General features: G+C 40.3%; 1 protein-coding gene across 4 annotated transcripts in view; it reads left to right on the forward strand.

Annotated features, from left to right (window-relative positions):
• The window catches only part of DROSHA (drosha ribonuclease III), a 126,835-nt gene that overhangs the window by 13,225 nt on the left and 85,980 nt on the right, over positions 1–27,630 (forward strand). For 3 of the 4 annotated variants that reach the window (XM_047093843.1, XM_047093834.1, XM_047093850.1), the window contains 8 exons: positions 1,259–1,369; positions 1,603–1,834; positions 5,122–5,263; positions 7,345–7,499; positions 10,434–10,514; positions 16,610–16,696; positions 18,912–18,998; positions 26,314–26,385. In XM_047093843.1, coding sequence (XP_046949799.1) covers positions 1,259–1,369; positions 1,603–1,834; positions 5,122–5,263; positions 7,345–7,499; positions 10,434–10,514; positions 16,610–16,696; positions 18,912–18,998; positions 26,314–26,385 — 967 coding nt within the window. The remainder of the gene's footprint in view (positions 1–1,258; positions 1,370–1,602; positions 1,835–5,121; positions 5,264–7,344; positions 7,500–10,433; positions 10,515–16,609; positions 16,697–18,911; positions 18,999–26,313; positions 26,386–27,630) is intronic. The other variant, XM_047093858.1, reaches the window with a different exon arrangement.

Below are 27,630 nucleotides of genomic sequence, written 5' to 3' on the forward strand. Positions count from 1 at the left end.
ATGGCAGAGATTAAAAACAGTCATGTTGACAGGATGTGTGGAAATGGGAACTCCCATATGGTTTTGATTTTAGTCTAGACTAGTACTACCTGTCTATAGAGAAGCCTTAAAAAAAGTACACATTCTTTGTGTGAAATAATTTGACAGGTTGCAGAGAATGCAAGTGTGTTCACAGTGGCATTGTTTATGATGACAAAAAAAATAAATGGTAACCTTAATGACTATGATCAGATTTGTTAAATTATGGCATACATGTGTAAATGAATAATACGCACCTATTAAAAGTGGTTCAGGAATGGATGCTTATTGAAGGGTATTCCTGATTTTCTTTTGAGAAGGGCAGGCTATAGAGTTGTGTGCTTTTTTGTTGTTGTTAAATGTGTGTATTTTTATGTATGTATCGTCATATTTATAGGTTTTAACCCATTTGTTAAATATAGCAGTTATTTCTTAGTGGTTTTATGGATGACGAGTTTTTTTTTTTTGTTAATGCTTTATTTTTCTACAGTGGGCGTATATATATTTTACTTTACAGTAACTTTTCTGGTAACAAAATGTAATATTTAGAAGTTATATCAATAAGTAATCAATATATAATCTAATTACCCACCCTTTCCCCCTCGATGTATACACACCTACATACTCACACTTTCCCTGTCATAAAGTTAGCAGTTACTGGTAGAGTTGATGAGAATAGTTAATTTGTGACTTTGATCCAGATGTGAGCTTTCTTGGATAATAGTGACTTTGTTAGTGTTGCTGCAGAGGATGCTACCATAATACTAATACAACAGTTTCTCTCCTTGGCTAGATTCTCAGGGTGTGTATGGTTGCATTTAAATTTTTGGATGTCAAGTTAAAACCTGTCCTTTAGGTTTTTCTCTCTAAACACATCCATAGGATAGGCCTTTGCACATGTTAAGCCCTAGAAATTCAAGGAGATCGAGTTGTTTTTATCCTTTTTAAATGAATTAATATCAGTATTTGCAGGGATCAGAATTAGACAGAGTGGTGGTTCACTAAGTAGTAACCCAAGTCTGAGCTTCCAGAGAGATGGTTAGGGATGATATAACTGATTTTCTCTTAGATTATGGTCCTCAAGCTAAATTTATGGCCAAATTGAGACTGTGTTTTGTGAAGCCTTTTTTTTCCCCCTTGGCAAAGCAAGCTGTGGAGGATTCAAAAGTAGTATTCTCATTGCTGAGATTGTCCATATGTGGAGATTTTCAAATATTTCCGAAATATCTTTCTCTTCTAGGAGTTATGGTTTTCCAGTTGTCCCTGAACCTGCTGGATGCACACCAGAATTACCTGGGGAGATTATTAAAAATACAGATTCTTGGGCCCCACCCCCGGAGACTGTGAATCAGTAAGTAGATCTGGGGTAGGGCCTGGGAATTTGTATTTTTAAACAACTAACTTCAGGTGATTCTGATGCCACCAGACTAGTGTTTGGGAATCACTGGTTTAACAAAAGTAAATATGTTGATTTGGTATGGCATTTTTATTTTAGGTGAAAAAATGAACTAAACAGGTGAAATAGAATAATCTTACAACATAAGAACATTTTAAATAATTAGCCTCTTTTACCTCCTTTTAAAGTCGCTCCCCAAGTAGGGAGAAAAAGAGAGCTCGTTGGGAGGAAGAAAAAGACAGATGGAGTGACAGCCAGAGCTCTGGCAAAGAGAAGAATTATACCTCAATCAAGGAAAAAGAGCCAGAGGAGACACTGCCTGACAAAAATGAGGAGGAGGAAGAAGAACTTCTTAAGCCGGTGTGGATTCGATGCACCCACTCAGAAAACTACTACTCGAGTGACCCCATGGATCAGGTGGTAGGTCTGAGAAGCTATGACCAGGGTTTCTCAACTTTTGGCACCTTCAGCATTGGGAGTTGGGTAATTCTTTGTGGTGGGTGCCGTCCTGTACATTGTAAGATGTTGAGCAGCCTCTCTGAGTTCTGTGCACAGGATACTCCCCAGTTGTGAACCCAAAGCTGTCTTCAGACATTGCCAAATGCCCTCCACCCCTCTCCCCAGTGGAGAATCACTGCTGTAGACCAAAGCTGTCTTCCACAACCAAAGGCAAGAGTGCGGTAGATTAAAGTATCTCTTCGTTCTGCATTTTTATAACACTGTTAGTCTTGATAATGGTGGTTTTCTAAGTTCTCTAACTGCTTTATGCAGTTTGTGGTTGTGTTTGTATGTACATTCCCCCCAACATGGGAAATAAGGAAGACTTTGAGTTTGTCTCTTAGAAGTCTGACCTTGACCAGAGATAAGCACAGGAAGTTTCCCATGCATATTGGCTGGTTTTGTGGAATGGCAGGGGTTAGCACCCTTCATGGGCTCTTGAGAGAGCCTGTGCACAGGCTGCTCAAGGGGAGGTTCCTGGGCTCCGCAGCCCATGTGGAGTCTTTGTTGTGTCAGACTCCATGACTTCCTCTTTTGTATGCTTGTTTCTTTTGCCTTTTTTATCTTTTATCTTCATTTTATTTTTGGTCACTCTCTGTTTAGTCTCTCTCTTTCTCCAGGTAGGTGTTAGGACTCCATCCCATTAATTTAGGCCTATTTGCCACAGGGTAGACACAGAGTGACGCTCATTGATTAGATGGATGAGTGAAGGAATGATCGTCTATAGGTCTGAGATGTAAGTGGTTGGAGATGGTAGATTTTGTGTATGGGGTTAGATAAAAGAACATTCTGTTTGGAATTTTGTGAAAATAGCTTCTACTTGGCTTGGGCTCTTATCTGTAGAGAACGTAAAAGTAGACTCTCTTGTCTTTGGGAAAAAGAATTTGAGAAATCTCATGATGCTGTGATATTTTACTTGATAAATTAGAGCAGGGTTTTAAGTCATGGTTCATGTGATACAGGAAAGGGAAAGCTCATGCTGAGCATTTTATGGTGCAACTTTACTCGTGCTTCTCATATCTTACTTAATTCTGAAAACAGTCCTGGAAAGAAGGTATCTGTTGGTTAAGCATGTTTGTAAATTATAATACTTGACGAATTGTGACTTAAACTGTGAGCCAGGTTTGTTTTTCTCAACAAGTTGTCTGGAAGGAAGTGGTGGCTGGTGTACATTTAGTGGCTCAGTGATGGCAGAGCTGGCTCTAGTTTGCTATCTGCTGCTTTTGGAGCATCCACTGTGAGTTGCAGGGTGACTGCAGGTGTCATGTTCTTACACACGTCTGTCCAGACACAGGATGCAAGGGCAGTGCTGTGTGGGGCCCAGCGTACCCATGGATTTTTCCTTCTATTCCTTCCCCAGAACTGTATCATATGTCTTTCCCAGGGCTTCATTTTCCATTGCTGCCATAACAAATTTCCACGGACTTTATAGCTTACCACAGCACACATTTATTATCTAACAGCTCTGTAAGTCAGAAGTCAAACTTAGGTGTTGCTGGCTGAATCAAACAAGGCTGTGCTCCTTTCTGGAGAGAATCTGTTTTCTTGGCTCATTCAGGTTATAGGCAGAGTTCAGTTCCTTGTGGCTATCGGATGGTCCTTGCGTCCTTGTTGGCTGGCTGATGAAGGCTGTTTTCACCATCCTGAGGTCATGTGCATCCCTTGGCTCATAGGTCCCTTCCTTCATCTTCAAAACCAGTAGTGCAGGTCGCGTGTCTCTTGTGGTTTGAGGGTCTCCAGCCTCTTCTTCCCTTGCACCTCTGATTCTATTGCGAAAGGTTCTCTGCTTTTAAGGGCTCATATTAGATTGGGCCCACCCAGATAATCCAGGATAATATCTTCTTCTCAAAGTCTGTAATCTTAATCACTATCTGCGAAGTTTTTTCTGCCACATAAGGTAACATACTCAGTTCCTGGGCGTTAAGGCAGGGACAACTTTGAGGGTCAGAGGGGGACTCTGAACCCACTTTTCCTAAGACCAGGAATTCTCTACCCCAAATCTGAAGGGAATCATGGTTCTTTTAGCAAAGAAGAAAAGGAGAATGGCTGCCATGGATATTATTCTTAAAACAAAATAAAATAGCAAAGGTTCAAAGAGTTTACACAGGCAGTTTTTTTTTTCTTGTATATTTTATGGGTATATTAAAATTGGTGTAGAAGGAAGGCTAATAAACTGTAAGCCCAACATTTGCCTTTGTGTTTTGTCATCTGGTGCAGAGAGGTGGCAAGAATGTCAGCTGTCCTCGCATTGCCAGTGTCAGTAATGAGCTGGGGCTTTGAAAAGCAATTACCCTCTTTTGGGATAACTGCAGATTTTATGATTTGCTTTAATTTGCTTTTTCTGTCTGATAGGTCTGGTCTTTACATTTTGGAAATTACTAAGTTGAAGAATATGGACATTTAAAGTGATTTCATCCTGGAAAGAGAGAGTGGGGGAAAGTGGAGAGTTTCCTCTAGGAATGCATTGTAGAATCCTGTGTTTGTGGAGTGTGGGTGTGTTGGTGTATGGGTGTGCGCATGTGAGTGTGCATGTATGTGTGTGTGTGTGTCTGTGTTCCTGTGTTTTATAGGGTGTATTTGTGGGGGGGGGTCTATGTTTCTTATTGAAAAAAATTTTTTATTTGAGTATAATTGACAATGTTACATTAGTTTCAGGTGTACTACATAGTGATTCAACATCTTTGTTATGCTGTGCTCACAAGTGTAGCTACCATCTGTCACCATGCAATGCCAATGTCAACATCGCAATGTCATTGACTGTATTCCCTATGCTGTGCCTTTTACTCCTGTGACTTCTTCATTCCATAGGATATTTACGTTTGATCATTGGGTTAATGTGGAAGATAGACTATCAGTGATTTTCAGTAGTGGGGAAATGTACGTTCCCTAGGAGAGTGTGAGATATCATGAATTCTTGGGTGGCGGGGGTCATGATTTATTTTTTCATATCAAAAGGCATAGGTGAACAGTTTTTATATTTCTTCTGAATGTTGGCAAGTACATTTTCCTGAAGATTGTGTTAGCCGTAAATGTTGTGTGTGATTCAGAACACCCATGCCAGCATTGGCCATTTTGTTTTTAAATGTTTGTTAAATTGAAGGAAATGGCATCTTGCTGTTACAAATCCTTGATTATTTGTGAGGTTGTATGTGTCTTTGGTATGGCTATTACTAATGTAGTTCCTAATATTGATTCTTTATTTCTCAAAGGGAGATTCTACTGTGGTTGGAACAAGTAGGCTCCGTGACTTATACGACAAATTTGAGGAAGAACTGGGGAGTAGGCAAGAAAAGGCCAAAGCTGCTAGACCTCCATGGGAGCCTCCTAAGACGAAGCTAGATGAAGATTTGGGTGAGTTAGAAGTTACGAGACCAAGGCCCTGTGCTCCTGTTACTGCTTAAACCTCGGCTTTGGGGATATGTTCTTGAGAGTCATATATTGAAATTTCCTCTTTTTCATTTATTTTCCTTAACTATAGTAGCAATATATATAAAAGTAGAACTTTCTCTGTTTTGATCTTATTTTTCCTTAGTTGCATTAAGCAGAATACATAAGCGATCTCATTTGTAAGGCATGCTAACAATTGTGTCCCTTGTAGAACTGTCCAGTCTTAGAATCAGCACCATAGTCCAGCCTCTCCACCAGAAGCAGGAGTCTGTTCCCTGTCACCTGTGCCTCTGATGGGCAGGCATTCCCTTGTGGCTCTCTCCACTGCCAGGGAGCTCCTGCTTTGATGAGGAAATGCCAGCTGTAGGCCAGTTCTGATTGAAGGTTTCTCTCAACTCATATGGATAGTTTCCATAACTTTATCATGTGGTGATCTATTTTTTTTTCATGTGTATTGTGAGGTTCCAAGTAGATGCTGAGATCTTTGAGGATAGAAACTGCTTTTCACCACTTTGCAGCCTTAGCCCCTAACAGAAAGCCATTCATAGATCAGGCGCTCCCTGTGCCTTTTCCCTGTTTTCTGGCTCTCATCTGCCACCTTCATTTTCCCAGCTGAGAGGCAGTGTCCATGGTGGGTAAAAGCACCGACTGAACCTCAGTTCAGACTCCTGCTCAGCCACTTGCTATATGACCTTGGGCAAGTGATTTCATTCTCTCCGGGCCTTACTTTTCTCATCTACAAAAGAAGGATGAACAGCGTCTATCTCATGCAGTACTCAAGAATCCAACCATGTCGGGGTTGGGTTTTATTACTGTGATGTACTGTTAATCTCTTGTAGGACTAATGTAAGTTCTGGGTCTGTTTTTTCATAAATATATATTTTTTTAAGTTTATTTATTTATTTTGAGAGAGAGAGAGAACATGAGCAGGGGAGGCGCAGAGAGAGGAAGAGAGTGAGAATCCCAAGCAGGCTCCGCACTGTCAGCTCAGAGCCCAGTGTGGGGCTCAAACTCACAAACTATGAGATCATGACCTGAGCTGATATCAGTGTCACCGACTAAGCCACTCAGGCACCCCTAGGTCTGTTTTTTTAATTATGGTAAAATACACAGAACAGTAAATGTACCATTTAGCCATTTTGTAAGTATACAGTTCAGTAGTATTGAGACTATTTACATTGTGTGCTGTCTCCAGAACTCATTTTGCTCAGCTGAAACTCTGTATCCATTAACTCCCCAGTCCCTCCTTCCACCTAGCCTCTGGCAACTACCATGCTACTTTCTATTTCTATGAATACGACTACTCTAGGTACCTCATAGAAGTAGACTCACGTAGTATTTGTCTTTTTGTGACTGGCTTATATCACTTATCATAATCCTTAGTCTGTTTTTATCCAGTCACTTTCAAGGACTAAAATCTTTTATTGCTACTATGGGGAGGAGAAAATAATTTAAAATCTTCAGTCTGGTACTCAGAACCTTCAGTCTGGCATTTGTGACACTTAAACCCCTTACCTCCTGGTATTTTTCTGTGGGGCCTTTGTCCAGTGCTTGTGCTCCTCCCTCCATGCTTTTGCCTGAGTGCCCCCTTTGCATTCTTTTCCTCTTATCCGCTCATCAGCCGAACTCCACCCCATCCGTGTGCCTGGGTCATGTGCACCTCTTCCAGGAAATCTCAATGACCTGAGTCAGGGTAGACTTGCCCTTTTCTGAATTACTACATCTATCTATCTATCTATCTATCTATCTATCTACTTATTTATTTATTTATTATTATTATTTTACTACTACACCTTTTTAAATGTGAGACTCCATACCGCTGCTGTGGTTTGCATTTTCCCTGGCATTGTTCATTAGGTCTTTCTCTAAAACTCTTGTTTTCATTGCTTCCTTAACTAGATTGTGACTTAGCAGTATGGGCTGCATTATTTTCCTGGTATTGCCTAGCAGAGTGCTTGGTGTGGAATAAGCTCCCAAATGTTTGCTGAAAGAAAAAACCATTGTAAATCTCTTCATCTTCTCTGTTTTCCCTTGCCCTCTATTAGAGAGTTCCAGTGAATCCGAATGTGAGTCTGATGAGGACAGCACCTGTTCTAGCAGCTCAGACTCTGAAGTTTTTGATGTCATTGCGGAAATCAAACGTAAAAAAGCCCACCCTGACCGACTTCACGATGAACTTTGGTACAATGACCCAGGCCAGGTGCGCATGTTTTTATGCCGTGTTCTTGCTACAAAGGTCGCAAACCCACACATCACATTTATGACTCCGGGCTCAGAAGATGCATGTTGGCTAGTATGAAAACTGAATTTTACTCTCAGGTTGTATGTCATCCCTCAGAGCTTATTCCTCTTCAGCTTCAGAGTTCGGCACCAAAGCATAAGTACCAGAGCAACGGTCTCTTGAATCATGTTTGACGATGTTTGTAAATTCCATCTTAGGGAGCAGGATAATGGTGCTGCCTCATTAAAGTTGCAGTAAATGGAAAGAGACAAATGGTAGGCTGAGAGAGAGAGCACTTGTAGGTCTTTTTAAAAGCAATTCATCTGGAAGGTATCTTGCAGCAATATAGTAAACAATAAGTCCTGTAAGACTTCATATTTTTTAGCTGATAATAGTCACAATTACTTGTAAGTTCTTTTCCTATTAAGCATTTTTGAGCTAACGATGTCATGGCTGGACATAATCATTTTTATTTTTACTTACTGTTTTATTATGAAGTAATACTTAATACCAAATAGTATCTTTATAAAAGATTTATTTTACAAATATACAACACCTGCAAAAATAGTATCTTTAATGCACATGAAGTTATTAAGCTTAATAAAACATACACCTATAAAAAGATACTTTATATTAATTTGAATGCTTTTCTGGTTCTTATTAGATGACTGCTATCTAAGTGGTTTGTTGGGTTTTTTTTATACAATTAATATAGTTGGAGTACCTGAACAGAAATGTATTTTGTGGTGCTTTTTGCTCTCTTGGAATTGAGCAGAAATGTTTAAAAATTGCAAATGTGTTTTGAAACTTACTTTGATTTATTAACCATGTATATGATCTCTGTGAATAGCTTTACTGAGTTATAATTCACATACCATCCAGTTTACACACTTAAAGTATACAATTCATTTTTTGTGTTTCTGTTCACAAGATTTAACAGTCATCATCACAATTTAATTCTAGAACATTTTTGTTTCCCTGGAAAGAAATCCTGTGTCCATTAGTTGTCCCTCCCCTTTCCTCGTGTGTGGTCTTTTCAATGCACATAGTTCTATCAGGAAGCCTATCCCTCAGTTTATGTCCATTCTTATTTTTATTAGAGATTACAGAGGCTTCCAATATAGATAGTCTCACTCTTCTGTTTACTGTTTAGTTTCGTGTCCTCTGTACAGTTGAACCTTGTAAAGTGCTGATTTGCACTGGGGCCAAGACCCTGGTAAAAGGCAGGAATTAGGATGTCTGTCTACATCCTTGCAAATCAGTGAGGATGAAGTCATTTTTCAAGTGACCAGCATTAGGAGTGTGTTGTGATTTTTGAGGGAATCCCATCACATCACTGTTTGCCAGCTGTTACTTTGAATAATAACTTTTTTTTTAATGTTTATTTTTGAGAGAGAGAGAGAGAGAGAGAGCATGAGCTGGGGAAGGGCAGAGAGGGAGACACAGAATCTGAAGCAGCCTCCAGGCTCTGAGCTGTCAGCACAGAGCCCGACGTGGGCTCAAACCTACAGACCATGAGATCATGATCTGAGCCAAAGTTAAAGGGTTAACTGAGCCACTGAGGTGCCCCTGAATAATATCTTAATGTGATTTTTTTTTTTTTTTACATAGCAATGTTATTCCTCTGCTGTGCTACCTGAAGCTTTAGATTTCACAAAAGGATAAAGAAAGTTACAGTTTTTCATTTTAATACTTCTTTTCAAAGATTTATTGAGACATTTTCCTTGGATGTGAGTTATAAATCCCTAGAACTTTAAAGAAACGTGTGTTATGTGTGCGTTGTGTACATACATATGTATATATATACATATATATAACATATACATATTAACACATACATATTTTATAATTAATACCAAGAAAGTGAGAGATGGATTCTCCCTTCTCCAAACTGATGCTCTCTGGTCTCTCTTTTGATTCACTGTTACCATCTGTATTGAATAAACTCACGAAACTGGCTTTTAAAGCCCTTGATGATTTTGACCTCAGTTCTGTTTCTGTAGTCTTCTTGCTGACGTAAATGATCTATTCTGTTTAGATGGGTCTCATGTCCCTGGAGCATAACATAGGATTTCTTCCTTCCCTTTTTTTCTCATGCTGGTGCCTTGTGTAGAATAGCCATCTTCTTCTCCTGTCCTGTTCTGCCTTTCACATTTTGTTTCTGAAGCCAGTGGTATCTCCACCTGGACTTTTTTTCCTTTTTCTTTAAATTACTAAGTATATCATATGTATGTTATCTCTCCTGTATAGAATAAATATTCCTTGAATACCTGAGTTGTCACCCTCCTTCCCCCCACAATGCTTAGCAACCATCTTTTTGCCCAAGAGGCGCTCAGGAATTATTCACTCATCTTATCATGTGGGTGCAGTTCATGGCAGTAAAATGAATTCAGGTGAAAAAACAGATGTTGACTCACCTGATTAGCACTGAGCTAATGCTACTCTGCTTCTAGTGGCATTTTTTCCCCCTCTGCTTTAGATACGTTTAGGTTTCTCTTTTGGAAACATTAAATCTGGAGGTCACCTTCAAAGCATTCTGTGTGTTCCTTCAGGGTATAAAATATGCTTTTCTTTTGTGAAAGAGTCATTTTTCCTGAAATAAGAAATAGGAGAAACACACTGAAAAGTGGTAAGAGAAGATGGGGGCAAACAGTGCAGTGACATTGATATTTTCTGGTTGGTTGCACAAATAACTTGGGAATCCAGCAGTGTCATACAGTTTCCCTTTATCAGACAATATAGACAGTTTGCAGCTTTATTGGTTTTGGAACATCCGTTTAATCTTCTAACCGTGACAGCCTCTTCAGAGCTTCCGTACTCATGACATTAAAACCCACACAGTTTCTGAGGCATCATTGTGCATGGTGTGGATTTTCCCCCCAATAAAAAAGAATTACATTCTGTTTCTGACAGATGAATGATGGGCCACTCTGCAAATGCAGCGCCAAAGCGAGACGCACAGGAATTAGGCACAGCATTTATCCTGGAGAAGAGGTAACTGATTTGGGTTATTATATTTGTAAGTGCTGAGAAGCCAGAAGTAGACAGATGCTGTTGCTGTTCTTTTCCCATAAATGAAATAATACCATCAAAATAGTCTTTTTATCTTCCCCTAATAGTCTCTGTTACTGATAATTGGAGAATAAAAGTACTTGGGTTTTGGGGTGGGAGTAGGGAATGTTATCAAGGAAACTTAAAAACGTTTGGAAGTTTCATTATTTGAAATAGGCAGGGTGTATTTGAGGGGTTTTTGTGGTTATTCATATCTTAAAACTGTGCATACAGTGAAATTTTTCATGTTTTCTTATAAATGGTTATGAGTTACCTTGGAAAAATGATCTTACTAAGGCACATGTTCTTACCTTTGGGGTATGTAAGGGTCTGTTGTTGTCTCCGTTAGTCTTTGTTAGTCTGTTGTCCTCACTGACTGAGTGGTGTGTGAACTGTTTTACCCTGTGCCCCATCCCCTGGTTCATCAAGGACACTCCAGATATGTCGAACCGAATGAGTTGAATACTTTATATCATAGAGTTACATGTAGTTGCTCCCTTTCAATGATTTTCCATCATTTCCCCCCGCCATATTTTATTTTATGTTACTCTTATTAATCCCAGATTGTCACTTAATGATTCAGCACATTATATTTAAAATTATATTTAAAAATAGTATGTGTAAATCCTTAATTACTATTTAAAACTTGTTTGGGGCTATAATAATAATTAGAATCAAGACTATGAGACAATGATGGATATTTTTAACCACTTCCTTGCTTTTACCTCATTTGTCTTTGAGTACCAGCAAGTGTAGCTAGGAACTGAGGGACAGGATCTGCACCTTGTGAGTGTCCACACCTGTGCTTCAGACGCGGCTCTCTGAAAGCGGGTGCTGCAGTAGAGTTTGTGATGTGAGATGTTTCATGGGGTTTAGGCAAGAAGAGAGTGGAGGCAGGATTGAGCAAAGGGTATTCACCAGTGATGGACAGGTGTCTTAAAGCCAGAATTATTGGAATTGTCTTACATCAGGCTGGCATAGCCTTCACACCCCCACTGCCCTCTGTCCCTAAAGCAGGCTGCCCCAGGAAGGGCTTGATCTTGGGGGAGGGGGCTCTGTAGCAGAGGCAGACCCTGAAAGAGCTGGTAGCTATAGGCTGTCTGCTGTCCTCACAGCTGGGCAGCAGGCCCTTCCTTGAAGGAAGATCCAGGTGGCTGGCTGTGCTGACTGAAGACCTGTGGGAAGACAGGCCCATACTCAGTACATGTTTATTCCTGTGAGAGCAAACTCCTGGCCCTTTCAAGATGGATGGGGCCTATGTCGTCAAGTGCATACTAAGTGGCAGGTTGGTCTCCTCAAGGAATGGTGCCATTTGAGGGGCCCATCATTGGTCATTGTAGATGGCCTGTTGGATGTTGGGCGTTGGCAGTCAGCTTAGCCAGCTTAGCCTTGATAAGTCAGGTCCATGCTGTTGGGCTCATGTGCTACTGTGGCCACTTCATTCATGTGCTCATACTGTCAACTCTGGGTAGCTGACAACTGAGGCTGGCTGACTCCATCTGACCGAGTCATATGTCAGTCAGGTGGTTTAGTACCTCTTCTGTGGTGTGTGCTGTCTGATGTACACTTGGCATCACTCACTCCCACTTGTTCACTCACAGGTCTACCCAAGACCTTTCTTTTTTTGATTAAAACAATTTTTTAAGTAATCTCTATACCCAGCGTGGGGCTCAACCTCAAAATCCCGAGATCAAGAGTCACATGCTGCACCGATTTAGCCAGCCAGGCACCTCTACCCCAAGACCTTCTTATCCCTCATCTTCCAATCTTTTTCCTTCTAGGCCTCTGACCAGCTGGCATGGCCACTTGCTTCTGCCATGAGTCCATCTATATTCTAACCTCAGGCTACTTTTCCCCCACAAAGTGGATGACCAGGTACATTGCCTGAAACTCTGCTCACTGGGAAGACTTCCCCTCATCGCTGTCTTTCATATTCCTCCCTGAACGAGGCTGTGGCACAGTCCGTCTTTGGCTTGCTCCCCCATCCCTGACAGACTCATCTGCAAACCAAGCTTGGGCTTTTCCCTCTGCTTTCATCCTTCTGTCCTCAGCCATCGGCTGAGGGAGGGGCGCTCGTGCAGCAGTGGTGGGCCACCTGCTTGCGCAGCTTGTTTGTGCCTGCTGCTCCTGTGTGTGCCTGATTCTGGACGTACGGCCTCTGTCTTGGGATGGAATGTTGCTGGTCCCTTCCAGACTTCTGCCCGGGTAAGACTGACAGAACCCAGCTTCTGATGGGCACTTCAGCCACATGTCTGTTTCTGTCCCTTGGCCGTGCCTTCCATATCCACCAGGGCCCACTAGCACACTGGGCGTTGTTTTTCAAAGGCATATAATTCTTTACTACAGATGGCATGGCTTTGCCCCAGAACACCACATACCAGCATTATGATTCTCCCAGTATGGCCGCAGACTCCCCTCAGCATCCTTTCCTGCCAACAATGTAGGATTTGCTGAGTATTGTGGCCCCTGCATCAGGGCTGCTCTCACTACAGCTTGGAACTGCCGAAGCCTTTGTCGCTGGAGCCACGCTCAAAGCTGGCTGCTTTTTGTGCCACTCTGTGAATGGGCTGGAGCAATATCCCTGGGTGGGGGTATACTGCCCCCTGAGCCCGGAGAGGCCCGCCTGTTGTTGTGCTTTCTTCTTCATTGTAGGAGGTGGACGATGCAATCATTTGTCTTTTACTTTGGACTGATATCTTGGTATTGAGATCATTGGCTCTTAAAAATGGTGTGGCTGTGGTAGACCCTGGAGTCTTGGTGGGGTTTATCTCTCACCCTCCAGAGCATGCGTGCTTTGCCAGGGCTTTTAGATGATAAACATGATGTCATAGATGTAGTGGAACATTACAATGTTCTGCAGTATGTCCAGAAGGTCGAGAGTTCCTTGGACTGTTGTGACAGTGAGTGGGAGAGTTAATACAGCCTGGCAGCAAAACTGTAAATGTTGTCTTTTCTGTGTGAATGAACATAGAATGCGAACCATTTTTTATCTTCATTCCGACTGGGATGGAAAAGAATACATTCAGCAAATCAGTTCCTATACACTTTGTACCTGGGCTCAATATTAATCAGCTCTACGCCGTAGCACCTGGCACAGCTGGTATAGTCCGAGGTACTATGTGGTTGAGCTTGTGGTGGTCTGTAGTCATCCTCCAGGATCCATTTGTTAAACAAAGCTATGATGAAGATCGTCACTCCTGAGCCTTTGGATCCTTAAGGATGGCACTAATCTACACCATCCCCCCAGAGTGATACTGTTTTTGATACCTGTGTTGGGAATGGCGGTAACTTCGGTGGCTTCTTCTTGACCTTTCCCATTATGATGGCTCTTACTCCTCTTCTAGAGCAAGGACCCAGTGTGGAGTGGTGCCATCTGCCAGTTTTGTCAAAGACAATGAAACATTCAGGGACAAGGGGAAACACTCACTGGGCAGATCTGTGTAGTCAGTGGACCTACTGTAAGCCAGATCTTGACCAAGATTCCATTTGTTACCTTACCTTTATATCACCCACTCTAATGTGTACTAGGGTGATCTATCTAGTCTCCTCCAAGTATCAGTGTTGATTCAGATGCTGTGTCCAACACTCCTTGAACACTCTGGATTCCCCTTTCCCCAACGTACAGTTATTTGGGTAAATGACTGTATACCCTTTGGTGGAAGGACAGGGTTGTCCTGTCCTGTCCAGGTCTAGTAGGGCCCCCTTCCTCCTGTAGGCCTGGAACTGGGTAAGGGATCATGACTTTCTATTGGGGCAGCCTACCTTCAGCCTCTTGGTTATCCTTTCTTGATTCTTCTGGTGGTACAAACTAAGTATTATTTTTGCTAGCTACCCATTCATTTTACCTAAGGACACCATGTTCTGTTAACTACTTCCATGACTCTCTGTGAGCCAGACCCCTTTGGTTGCTACTTTGACTTTGCTGGTTATAATGAGACCTGGTTTCTAACAATCAGTCCCATCATCTTGCCTCCCTTGTTTCAGAGTCTTGTCATCCACATTGCTATCAGCAAGCTCTGCTCTGTGACCACCTCTCTTACAGTCAGCCCTGGCCTGCAGAGAAGGCCACCACTGATTTTCCTAGTGAGGCTGGTGCCTCTTCACCAACACATTCCTTTTGGCCTTTGGCATGTGCTCTGGGCCTTCCCACGGAATATGAGAATCTGGTGTATTTTTCAGTTACAGATAATATATCTATTCCAATGTGCCCACTTCCTTGAGTCTTTGAACTACTTCCTTCTCTGTTACAGCAATTTTGGCATTTTAACTTCACTCATCGTGGGCCATTGCTTTTTCATGTTTTTAGGAGACATCCTAGTAGGCAGTTCCTGACATCTGGTGTCCTTGAATCCTGAATGTTCCCAAGTCAATTAACTCTTTCCTAACTACTGTTTTGTTCTGGCCCTGTTGGTCAACCACTCTCATCTGGTCCCGTGCAGACTCTTGCTGCTGGCACATGCTGACTAGTTCTTGCAGTTCCTTTGGGATATAACCTCTCCTCTCAGCACCTCCCCAGCTGGGTTATGCTGTGACCTAATTATAGGTCTGTTGGCCGGGAGGGGAGACTGATGGGTGCTGGGACAGGGGGAGGTAGTGTTGCCTTACAGGGACATTGCCTTCAGACACAGGTGAGTGCTTGCTCTTAGTAGACAGGGATGGTCCACGTCTGAAGAGGCAAAAGGTTTCAGGGAGTCTGAGGAGTTAAACCTGTATGTCCTCATCTCAGGTTTCCAGGTCTCTTCCCTTGGTCAGTACCTTGGTTGGCCGTCAATTTGCTTTAGGGTCCATCCAATTCTGACCCTGCACTTGGTCCTGGTGCTCTTGGACTGATCCCTGCAGGTAACAAGAGCTTTGTGTGCCTCCAACAGTCCGTCTGGCTTCCACTTGCCTTTCCTCCCCATCTCCTGTTACATTTCTGTGGACCACTGGTTCTCCAAACATCAGCTTTACCTGGGAACCTCTTAGAAATGCAGGTTTGTAGCCTTCTTCATCTGCTGAATCAGAAACCCTGGGGTGGGGAGCAAGCAATCTGAGATTTTGCAAGCTGTCCAGGTGATCTCAAAGCACACTAAAGTTTGAGGGGCTTAGTGCAGCATCAGTGGTGCTTAGCAGTAGCTGTCTATCCCATTATACTTATAGCACGCATTTTCTCATAGTCTTAAGTACCTGGTACACTGCATCTGCTTCCGCTCGTATACTCTCCCAATTCACCATCTTTGAAAGTTTCAGTTCGCCTGCCATCTGGTACCAGGGACTCCAACTACCACCTTGATGGGGTCCTTATTGCCAGTGGGTGCTAAGTGATTCAGATCCAAAATCCCTTCTTGTCTCTGGTTTTCTTGGTTCATACCTGGAGCTACACACACTGGATTCTGCAGAAGCAGATGCTAAGATGAAGTTTGGGTGCCCAGTGTTTCTTAGGGATCTTTGCCTGGGAGGGGAAGAGTGTGTAAGCAAGACTGGACAGAGGGATTATTTGGACTATGAGTCAGTCCTAACAGCCCCTGTCAACCTCGTGGTGATCCAATGAAGGAGAGCAAAAAAAAAGCATCAGTTTATGTTTTCCTTTTCCCATCTTGACCTCCATGCATACCCTATTCTGCCACCTCTCATGTGTTCTTCATTTCAGGAACCTTCTAATTTTACTCAGCATATTTGATCCTTTTACTGTTTTTTTCCCCCTATCAAAACCTGCTATTACTTTCGAGATTATTTTTCCCTTTTTTTTTAGTATATTGGGAGTTTAGCCAAAGGTCAGTTATTGTGTTATTTTACAAATAAGAGGAAGATAGAGAAATTTAGATCTAGAAAGTTCTTTATGTTGTCTGAACTCCTGTTATTGCACATGAGGAAATAGGTTAAATACTGGTGACCGGGCAGTCCTTTTTCATCTTGTTAATACTGTTCTTCCTACCAACCTGTGAAGGAACACATTTAAAACCTCTTTTGTCAGACGTGAATCTAGAAAATACAGTCTATTTTTGAATAAAAATAATTTGCTACTTTACTTTTAAACTCACTTTTGGTTCCCCCCTCAGGCCATCAAGCCCTGTCGCCCTATGACCAACAATGCTGGCAGGCTTTTCCACTATCGAATTACAGTCTCCCCTCCTACAAACTTTTTGGTAAGTTCCTAACAAAATCAGATTTCATTCGTTTTAAAATGTAAATAGGTTGAATGTGTGCAAGTAAGTTAAAATGTGAATAGATTCAGTACTGATTCATTTTTTAAATTTTCTTTAAAAAATATTTTATTTTTGATAAAATTGGCCTTTATCATAATGACTTTTATTTTGCTTCCTCTCACTGTACTACTTTCTGTACCTTTTTTTCAGTTATGTCGTCAGTACCACATAGTAGCCACATACATTATAGCCATGACTTTTGGAGCTATTCATTGGAGCTATGGGAGTTAGAAGAATGCACAGAACACTTTTGCATCTCTTAAAAATCCGTGAATAGCTAATATAAGCTAGCAATCAAGAAGGTCTATTGTATTTATGACAATAGTAGTAATACCTAATATTTATCAACTGTGGTACCAGGAACCACTCTAAGTATTTGACATGTGTTAACTTTTTTCTCACAACAAACCAATGAAGTAGAATTATTATCCCCACTATACAGATGGAGCAGTAGTCCACGTTTTACTCTGAGGTTAAGTAACTTGCTCAAGATTATTCAGATAGTAAGGGTGGAGTGAGGATTTAAGACAGTTTGACTGCAGTATGCATGACTGTTGGCTGTTGCACTTTGCTGTGTTGTCTTTCACAGTGCATAATTTATTAATTCTGGTTACTTGTATCCAGAGATTTCAATTTCAAAATTAGATTGTTAGTGATTATATATTTTAACATTATCGAGAGATAATTCATATACCATAAATTCACCCATTTAAAGTGTATACTTCATGTTGTAATTCTTTTCACAGAATTGTGAAACCATCACCAGAATCTAACTTCAGAACATTTTCATCATCCTGAAAAGAAACCCTGTACTTAATGTAGTCAGTTCTTTTGTATCCCTCAGCCTTCAACAACTATTAAGAGACTTTCTGCCTCTATCATTAGCCTGTTCTAGATATTTCATGTGAATGGGATCATAGAAAATGTGATTTAGCTTCTTTCACTCAGCATGTTTTTAAGATTCACCCATGTTGTAACATAAAACTCCATTCCTTTTTATGGCCAAATAATATTCCCTTATATGGATATACTACATTTACCTGTTTACGAGTTGACGAACATTTGGCTAGTCTCCACTTTGGGGCTCTTACGAATAATGCTGCTGTAAATTTGTAGATGTTTCTCTGTGGGTGTATGTTTTCTTTTTTCTTGGGTATAAACCTAGGACTAGAGTTGCTGGATCACGTTGTAAGTATGTTTAAGGAACTACCAAGCTGTTTTCCAAAGTGGCTATACCTTATTATCTTGTCAGAAGTTCTTTCTATTATATTTAATTTAGACCAGCTTTATTTAGAGATATCCGAATAGAAAGTTAACAGTAATATTATGTTACTAATGTACAAAACAACTGATGTACATGTGGATATTCTTTAGCGTGTTCTTTCCGTTCTTCACGTATATATAATGTTTAAAAGAATAATGTTCAATACCTGTGTTAAAAACTGTCTTTTAAGTTACCAGTCTTGATAATTAGTTCCATAGTTAGCATCTAGGATTAAAAATGGTGGGTTATAAGAATAGCATAAGGAAGAGAATCTCATACACTTAGATTAACAATTGTATGTTTTAATCACAGATTGAATTTTCAGATAATTAATGTTTTTGACATTATGTGGGAATTGATTTGTAACTGTGTGTGGTGGGTAGCTTCTCTTTGGAGGGCCTGGGAATGGCGTTGTGAGGGGTTGTGCCTGTGGCACCCTGACGTCTTTTGGAGACTTTCAGGTGGTTGCTAGTCTTGACTATCGTGATCCTGAGTTTTTTTTCCAGTTTGAGCTTTGAGTTGACTGTGCTATTATCTTGTTCTTGTTAGGACTTTTGTTAGGTCAGAAATATAGTTCAGTAAGAATAGATCTGGTAGTATTGTGGGATTAAATACAACAAGTTCCTAGAAAATGAAGCCATATAGCCTTTTTCTCCTTTATGATACCCATAATAAACATTTTGATAGTCTCAGTATGTAAATATTATTGAAGCTAGAGAATTCCACCAACCAAGAGAATTCCACCTAAAATTAAACTTTTGTATAAAGTTGTCCCTGGAGTTTAGAAAAATGTCAGTGGAGTCCATTGTTGATAGCTTTGTATTCTTATGGATTTCTGCACATGCAAATTATATTATTTAATTCATGCTTTGTGTTTCTGTTTGCTTTCAGACTGACAGACCAACTGTTATAGAATATGATGATCATGAGTATATCTTTGAAGGATTTTCTATGTTTGCACATGCCCCCCTGACCAATGTAAGTATGTGCTAATTGACTGGCTTTCTCCTTTCCTGTACCCTCTTCTTTCTTTTCATTCTTTCCCTCTAAAAGTCAAAATAAATTTTTTTCTTCTGGCTTCTAAGTAACATTTACTTTGTGTTCCTCTGCATGAGCTGCAGGAAGTCTGCAGCGGTTTGTGTCAGGTGGGGGTGTGACATCTGTGCTAATGAGTCACAGGTTTGGTCCACATTAAATGGTGTAAGTAAACATGTGTCAGAATAACATTTTGAGAGTGTGAAAGATTGAAAAAGAAGGATAAACTGTGGATTAATGTGTTGAAGCTATTTTGAGTTGGGTGTCCTTCAGAAGAAGGTTGGAAAGTTTTAAGGAGCAGCTATTTAGTCTTGGAGCTATAGAAAAAGAAATAGCGCTGTGTACAGGACATCTGGACCCTGAATTAATTTCATACAAGTTTCTGCTTTCAAATCCCAGGACTATGTCTTCTTTAAGAGATTTGGTCTGACATACAGATCTGTGATATTTTTATATAGGTATTAAAGCTGCTTTGTTGGTAATTGGTTCAAATGGGAAGTTCTGTATCTATGAGTCAAAATCTTTCTCTTTCAAAGCTAACAGTCTTGGTAATTGTCTTCTTCCGTATTCTAGTTGGACATAGAGTACAATTTGCTGGCAGCTCGAAAAGGCAGTACAGCAGTATACTTTACCCAGTCTAGATGCTGTTGTAGAACTTACTAAATTATAGCCGTGATGTGCCTACATTAAAATACGATGTTCTTTAAATCCTTTCTGAATTGGTTATAAGAAATTACATTTGCAGTTTAAAAAGTTATTTAAGTGCTGTTTACTCAAAATGTGAAATTCTGTTCCATTGGAGAGTAAAGAATACAATTTGCCTAACTTTGTTCCTTTCTGTCATTCTTTTTTCTTTATAAGTAGACATGATTCTATAATAGTGATACTAATTTATTTATTTAATGTTTGTTTATTTTTTGAGAGAGGGAGAGAGAGTGCGAGCACGAGCGGGGGAGGGGCAGAGAGAGATGCACACGCACACACACACGCACGCATGCACAGAATCTGAAGCAGGCTCCAGGCTTTGAGCTGTCAGCACAGGGCCTGACGCAGGGCTTGAGCACATGAACCGCGAGATCATGACCTGAGCCAAAGTCAGATGCTTAACTGAATGAGCCACCCAGGTACCCCAGTAGTGATACTAATTTAAAGCAGATTCTTTTCTTTTTCTTTTTCTTTTCTTTTCTTTTCTTTTCTTTTCTTTTCTTTTCTTTTCTTTTCTTTTCTTTTCTTTCCTTTCCTTTCCTTTCCTTTCCTTTCCTTTCCTTTTCTTTTCTTTTTGATTTTTTTAATATTTATTTATATTAGAGAGAGAGAGCAGGGGAGGGGCAGAGAGAGAGACGGAGACAGAATCTGAAGCAGGCTGCAGGCTCTCAACTGTTAGTACAGAGCCCGACAGCTTGCGAGCTGTGGGGCTGGAACTCCCAAGTTGTGACATCATGACCTGAGCCGAAGTCGGATGCTCAACTGACTGAGCTACCCAGGTGCCCCAAAGCAGATTGTTTTCTTAATGGAATTTTTCTTACTCTACTATATATTTTATCCTAGAGAATTTTCAAGCTCCAGGCTCTCAGCTGTCAGTACAGAGCCTGACAGTACGAGCCCATGGGGCTTGAACTCCTGAGCTATGAGATCATGACCGGAGCTGAAGTCGGACACTCAGCCGGCTGAGTCACCCAGGTGCCCCAAATCAGATTGTTTTTTTAATGGAATTTTTCTTCACCATATATTTTATCCTAGAGAATTTTCTTTAGAAGATAGTTACATTCTAAATATAAAAATAAAATCATTTGATAATATATATAACATCTACCTTCAGTGTGGACCATAATACAGAAACAAATGTAATGTTGGACCATTCTTTTTCTGAGATATAATTGACATATACCATTATATTAATTCCAGGTGCATAGTGTAATGATTCAACATCTGTACATATTGTGAGATGATCACCACAGGAAGTTTAGTAACATCCATCACAACACAGTTACAAAATTTTACATCGAACCATTCTTTAATAGTCTTTATGAAAAGCCACTAAAAGGATTTTGAATTTTGATGGTTTCTTTACTTTTTTTTTTTTAATGTCTCAGGCACTCCAACCTTTTGTTACACCAAACCTCATAGTCTCAGAGTAGGAAAGGCCATTGGAAGTCCTATAGCCCAGCTCCCCCAACATAATACATTTCTTTTTTCCCCTCAGTGGGCTTGTAAATATAAATAATTTAGTTACTATGAAAATATTTAAAGTTATCTATCTTATCTCTTATTTCCTTAGAAGTAGTATAGATCTTGGGATGCCTGGGTGGCTCAGTCAGCTAAACGTCCGACTCTTTATTTCGGCTCGGGTCATGATCCTAGGGTCATGGGGAACAAGCCCAGTGTCGGGCTCCACACTGAACATGGAGTCTGCTTAAGATTATTTCTCTCCGGGGTGCCTGGGTGGCTCATTCAGTTAAGCATCTGACTCTTGATTTCAGCTCAAGTCATGACCTCATGGTTTTGTGAGTTTGAGCCCTGCATAGGGCTCTGCACTGACCACTTGGAGCCTGCTTGGGATTCTCCCTCTCTGCCTCTCCCCCTTGTTTGCTCTCTCTCTCTCTGTCTCTCTTAAAATAAATAAACTTAAAAAAAAACAAGTAATCTCATCTTAACTTTCAGGCTCACCTTAATCAAAGGAGGAAAGCATTGTGGCTCCAGAGAAACCAGGGGTTTAAACATTAGTGAATTCCACTTACTAGCTGTATGGTTTGACATTTCAATCTTTATAATCCTTGATTTTCTTATTGGTAAGATAGAAGTATTAGTTGTAGCAATCTTACCAGCTTCTGGGAAAAATAAATGAGAGGACACATGAAAAGTGTTTGTCATGTTTTTTGGCACATGATACATGTTGGCATTTCTTATTTCGGGTAGTATGTCAGACCTTGGTTTGTGTCTTTCTTCTAATTCTTCTTTTTTTTTTTTTTTTAAGCCAATTCTTAATATTTATGTGACCTTGGATGAGTGATTCTTTGCACTTTTTAAAAAGCCTGTCAGCACAGGGTTTGGCACTGAGAGGCTGCTAATGCTTCATTAATTGCAGTTGTTACTGTTGTTACGCAATAAAAGATAGGTCTGAAAAAATTCCTGGCTTCAGCGTATATTTTATATAAATACTCAAGTTCTCCAGATTTGAGAACTTAACTCTGTAATGAGAAGATAAGCCTCATCATTTATGTTAGAGATGTTGATAAAATAAATCGAGTTTTAAGCTGAATGTTGTACAGTTCATAGGGATTAGATCCATCAAAGGCCTCTTGAATTTGAAATAGCCTCCCAGAAAAAGAATTATTAAATCGCTTTACTGATCTGATTCATTTTCTTGCTAGAGAGAGCATATCAGCAAGAAGGGCATGCAAATGACGGTAACATTAGAATCTCAGCAAATCTAGTTCTGACAAGTTTTCTTAAGATCTTCTTGAATTGAAGTGGATTGAAAGCCTTGTTGGCTAAGTATAGAGCATTTGGGAGAATTTTATCCTTTTATGTAGTACATTTTCTATTACTTGCAATACCTGATATTATTAAAGATTTTGACAACATAACTAAAGTTATAAAGATATATGTATTAGATGCATCATGTCTTGTCCTGTCCTCAAAAACACAAGAAAACCCCTGCTTTTAGTTGGCTTTCCATTTCTAGTAGTCTTACTGCCCTGGATTTAGCTGTCCAGCACCTGGAAGTAGTAGAGTTAGAATGTAGAAGTTTAGGGAGTGTTTTCTGTTTCTTTTCGGTAGTATGAAATAAGAGTTGGTGTCAGTCAGTATTCAAACATGTTTTAAGAAATGGTAGGCATTTATATTATTTGATTGGCCATTGGCTTTGAAATAAATTGAGCTTGCCATATGTAGAAAAATGACAAATTCTCTGAGTCTTAGAGAGAGATGAAGGTTTGAATAGAAAAGGAGACTTTGCCTTTCCAGATTTGTATATCTCACAAGAGCTCTAGTGGTGTGGGTGAGAGCCCAAAAGAAAATAAAGTATAGGGACACCTGGGTGGCTCAGTTGTTTAAGTGTTGTTTGACTTTTGATTTCGGCTCAGGTCATGATCTCCTGGTTCATGAGATTGAGTCCTGTGTCTGGCTCTGCTTTGAGCATGGAGCCTGTTTGGGATTCTCTCTCTCTGTTGCCACCAACCCCCCTCCCCCCCCCCACCTCCCCTGCCCTTTTCCCCAGCTCACACATTTGCTCTCACTTTCTCTGTCGAAAAAAAAAAAAAAAAAGAAAAGAAATGAAAGAAAGAAAATAAAGTATGTAGACGAGAAGAGCTCAAAGAAGGAATCCCAGGAAGTGATTTTAGTTGATATGGGAAAGGACCAGTGGAGTTGCTTTTGCGCATGGTAGGAGGAATCAAGTTGACACTTTTGCTCTTTCGCTGACTGCCTCTTGGGCTATTCCCAAGGGCTCTGGTCCTTTTCTCTTCTGGGTGCTCTCTCCTGAGTAATGTAGTCTCGCCCATGGTTTTTCCTCCCATGCATCTTCTGATCAAATGGATACTTTTGGCTTTGACGTGTGCTCCACACTCACATTTCAGATTGCCTTTTGGACATATCCACCTTGATATCCCCTCAAGTACCTCACCTTCAACCTATGCAAAACTGAACTTGTCCTCTTCCTCACATACTGAATTTGAGGTATTCAGAGGACACCCTAAGAATTTCTTTGTATTAATGCCATTGTGATTTATCTGTTCATTAGGCCAGAAATCTAGAGATTATTCTCTCTTTCCTTTTTCACTTCCACATCAGAACAGTCATTGTATATTTCACTAACATCTCCCTTGTTTAAGATTTGCTCTTTTATTTCCAGTCTTCTCTTCATTTGGCTCCGGGACTTTTTTTTCATCAGACTCCAGTCTGGGCTTCCAGTGTCTGGCGTTGCTCTACTATAAACCATTGCCACACTGTTTACATAGCAGCCCATCCAAAATGTAAACTCCCTCACTTAAAGTACTTGGGTAACCTCTCGTTGCCATAAGGATAAGTCTTGAATTGGTAACATGGTTTATACAGTCTGTAGCACACAGTTTATACTTTTCCTGTCTAAAATCTCCTTGCTTCTCTCTCTCCATGTATTTCACGCCTGAACCGCTTAAAGACTTAGTCTTCCCCAGCTCCCTTTTCTCTTTCTTGCTAAAAACTAAACACCTGTTCTTTCCCAACTTAATTTTTCTGGATGACCTAGAAAATTTCTCCCCATCTTTGCAGACTCAACTCAGATGTTACCTCCTCTTTGGTTCTTTTGTACTTTATACTTTTTTTGTTTGCTTATTTGTTTTCAGGTGCACTTACACATTACATTGTATACATTCTATTTGTACTTGTTTACATGCCTGTTTGCCTCTTTAGATTCTTGCCTTTTAAAAAAGGCTGTGGGGGCGCCTGGGTGGCGCAGTTGGTTAAGCATCCAACTTCAGCCAGGTCACGATCTCGTGGTCCGTGAGTTCGAGCCCCGCGTCAGGCTCTGGGCTGATGGCTCAGAGCCTGGAGCCTGTTTCCGATTCTGTGTCTCCCTCTCTCTCTGCCCCTCCCCCGTTCATGCTCTGTCTCTCTCTGTCCCAAAAATAAATAAACGTTGAGAAAAAAAAATTAAAAAAAAAAATAAAAAATAAAAATAAAAAAGGCTGTGGCTTATTTTAGAGTAACTCCGAACCTAGCATAGTTGTTAGCAAAGAATAGATATTTAAAAATATGAATAGGGGCACCTGGGTGGCTCATTTGGTTAAGTGTCTGACTTCGCTCCAGTCATGATCTCACACTTCGTAAGTTTGAGCCCTGCGTTGAGCTCTGTGCTGACAGCTCAGAGCCTGGAGCCTGTTTCCGATTCTGTGTCTCCCTATTTCTGCCCCTTCTCCAACTCGCACTCGTGTGCTTTCTCTCTCTCTCTCTCTCTCTCTCTCTCTCTCTCTCTCTCTCAGAAATAAATAAATATTTAAAAAATATGAGTAATACACACATTTGTAACTCAAATATTTTTATATGCTATAGGAATAAAGAGCTTAAAAATAATAATGGCCTTAGTATATCACGTTAGTTGGATTTTTTATTAGAGTTAACTATAAATTTCACTCAGATTAGCCACTATCCTTAAAAAAAAATGAAAAAGCACCAAAGAACTAAACTTCTTTTCTGAGAAACACATTTCCAGCAGATGGCATTATAAGACTATTTTTGTTTTTCTTATCATTCTTTTTGGTTGTAGAATTAAAGTTTGTTTCTGGTTGCTATGGTTTCTAAAAAGATTGCATCTATATAAAATCATCTATGGACAGATTGAATGGCCAGAAAAGCCTACTTAACACATCTCTAGGCTTCTGAGTCTATTATTTTCCGCAGCTAGTCAGCTAACACACTACAGTGGCCTCACACTTTCCCTCTCATTCCTTCCTTCATTGAAAAATATACTTATGGAAAACCTATTATATGTAGGCCCTTGGCTAGTGTCTGATGACCAAACAAAATAGATGTGGTTTTATTTCACCTGAGCCTTCCTTCATTTTCACACAGACCCTGAGTATTAGAACACCTAATGAAAGGTGTATTCTCTGGTGCCTTAGAGCTGTGGTCTAGAGCAAAATTTTCTTATTTACCAGCTCCCATTTGCCTTAGACACGGTAGCTGATGACCCTGCCTTAGTTTCCTCCACTGTACAGTGGGGATAATAGTTGTGCCTATCTTATAGGTGTATGTGAAGTAGTACAACAGTGCCTGGCTCAATAACTGTTAGCTATTATTATTTTTATTACTGTGTATGCTTTTGCTCCAGAGCCACATGGGCAAAGTGAGTTATATGCACTTTGGTGACAGGAATCTATAACCAATGGGTTGTCATCCAGCTGTCCCTGATGTACCTGAAGAGCTAAAGCTTCTGAAGGATTTTAAAAACCTGAGTAAAAGAAATATTTAATTGTGGTTTTATTAATACTTGAGAGGCAATATATTTGGTTTAAATGGGTTCTTATATTTATGCTGCTGCTAATATAATAACATGATAGTTAATTAAGCACCAACATTATGCAGGCTTCCTATAGAGACCAGGCTATCTGGGTTCTTGCCATTAAAATCCAGCAGTTGTGGTCAAAGCTCTGTGTATGGTACTGTTAGCAGCTTAGGTTAAGGTTAAACTTTCTCATTTGGTTCATGGCCTTCTGGGTCAGATAGCAAGTGCATGTGTACTGTGAAGGAAGAACTGAACCTATCATTTTTCTTATTGCAGATTCCACTGTGTAAAGTAATTAGATTCAACATAGACTACACAATTCATTTCATTGAGGAGATGATGCCTGAGGTAAGAGAAAAGGTTATTTAATAGCTTCATATAGTTTGCTCTTTTGTTTATTTCACACTCATTTGTTTAAAGCATTGAACTTGGTCAGCTCTGGCTATCTGCCATAGGAATGCCCTTAAAGTGTGGAGTTCACTGTTGAAAGGGCAGTGAGATGTAGCTCTAGGAGCAAGGTTAAAATTTGGGTCCTTTTTCAACTTCTACTGACCTATTTTGGAACTTCTTTCTCCTCATGTTGCATTTACTGATGGTAACTTTACATCTGTTTCCAGTTTGTTTCGGAAAAGGGGACAGATTTTGGTTATTGGTCGTTATCGGAGAGGAAATTAGAACAGTGAAACCGAATCTGATAGCTGTTGGAATAATCTTATTCATTATCTCCAGTGACAAGATCAGTGCTTGATTCATTTTTCTTCCCATATATTTACATATTTTTCCTAATTGTTTTTCATTGCGGATGCTCAGCAGCTGATTTATCTAAATATATGCAAGAGGTTTAAAATTCCAAAGCAAGATTAATGCGAATCTCAGAATGATTCATTGCCTGATCTTGAATTTAGTGGTGTCAACAAATCACACTAAGAAATAGCAACTAGACAGCAAACAAGCTTGTGCACTTAACATTTGTTGAGTCGGGGTCGATTTCCTGAGCCCCCAGCTCTTCTTGCAAACCTTGTTTAACAGTGCGGCTTTGTCACGGGCAGTGGAGCACTGAGGGGGATTGACGAGCACGACACACATGCTTAGCTTGTACCTGCTTCATTCTGAGCGAGTCCTGGGAATTCTACCTGTCTTTCAAAAAAAGTAAAGAGAAGGGGCCACCCCTTCATTCTCCAGCTTAAAAGGGCTTTTTTGCTTCCTTTTGATTTTTAAGGTCATAAGCCTTCATTTGCTGTTGTAAAGGTTGATGACTTCTGGCGTGATCTCACACAGGGTGATTTGTGAACCCTGAGCAAGACAAGTGGGAAGAATTAGGAGACAAGTCTCACTTGTAAATATATCGTCTGTTAAGCTTGTTGATGGGAGAAATTTTGGTACTAGGTTTTGTAGTTTTTCTTAGCCCTTTATTTGCCTTCATTAAGAGTTTGAACTTTTTTGGGCACAAAAGGCCTCTTTTTATGGTAACTCTGTAATAGTGATTCTGGGTGTTTGAAGGGTAAGGGTGAGCAGGGGTAGGGTTGGGGGACAAACCTATTAGAGCCTGTCAGTATGTGTGTGTGTGTAGTTTGAATTAACAAAAAGTCCCTA

This window comes from Lynx rufus, unplaced genomic scaffold, assembly GCF_022079265.1.
Source record: "Lynx rufus isolate CCGP_SWC_20201006 ecotype Redwood Valley unplaced genomic scaffold, mLynRuf1.p SCAF_1, whole genome shotgun sequence".
NCBI classification, from domain to species: Eukaryota; Metazoa; Chordata; class Mammalia; order Carnivora; family Felidae; genus Lynx; species Lynx rufus.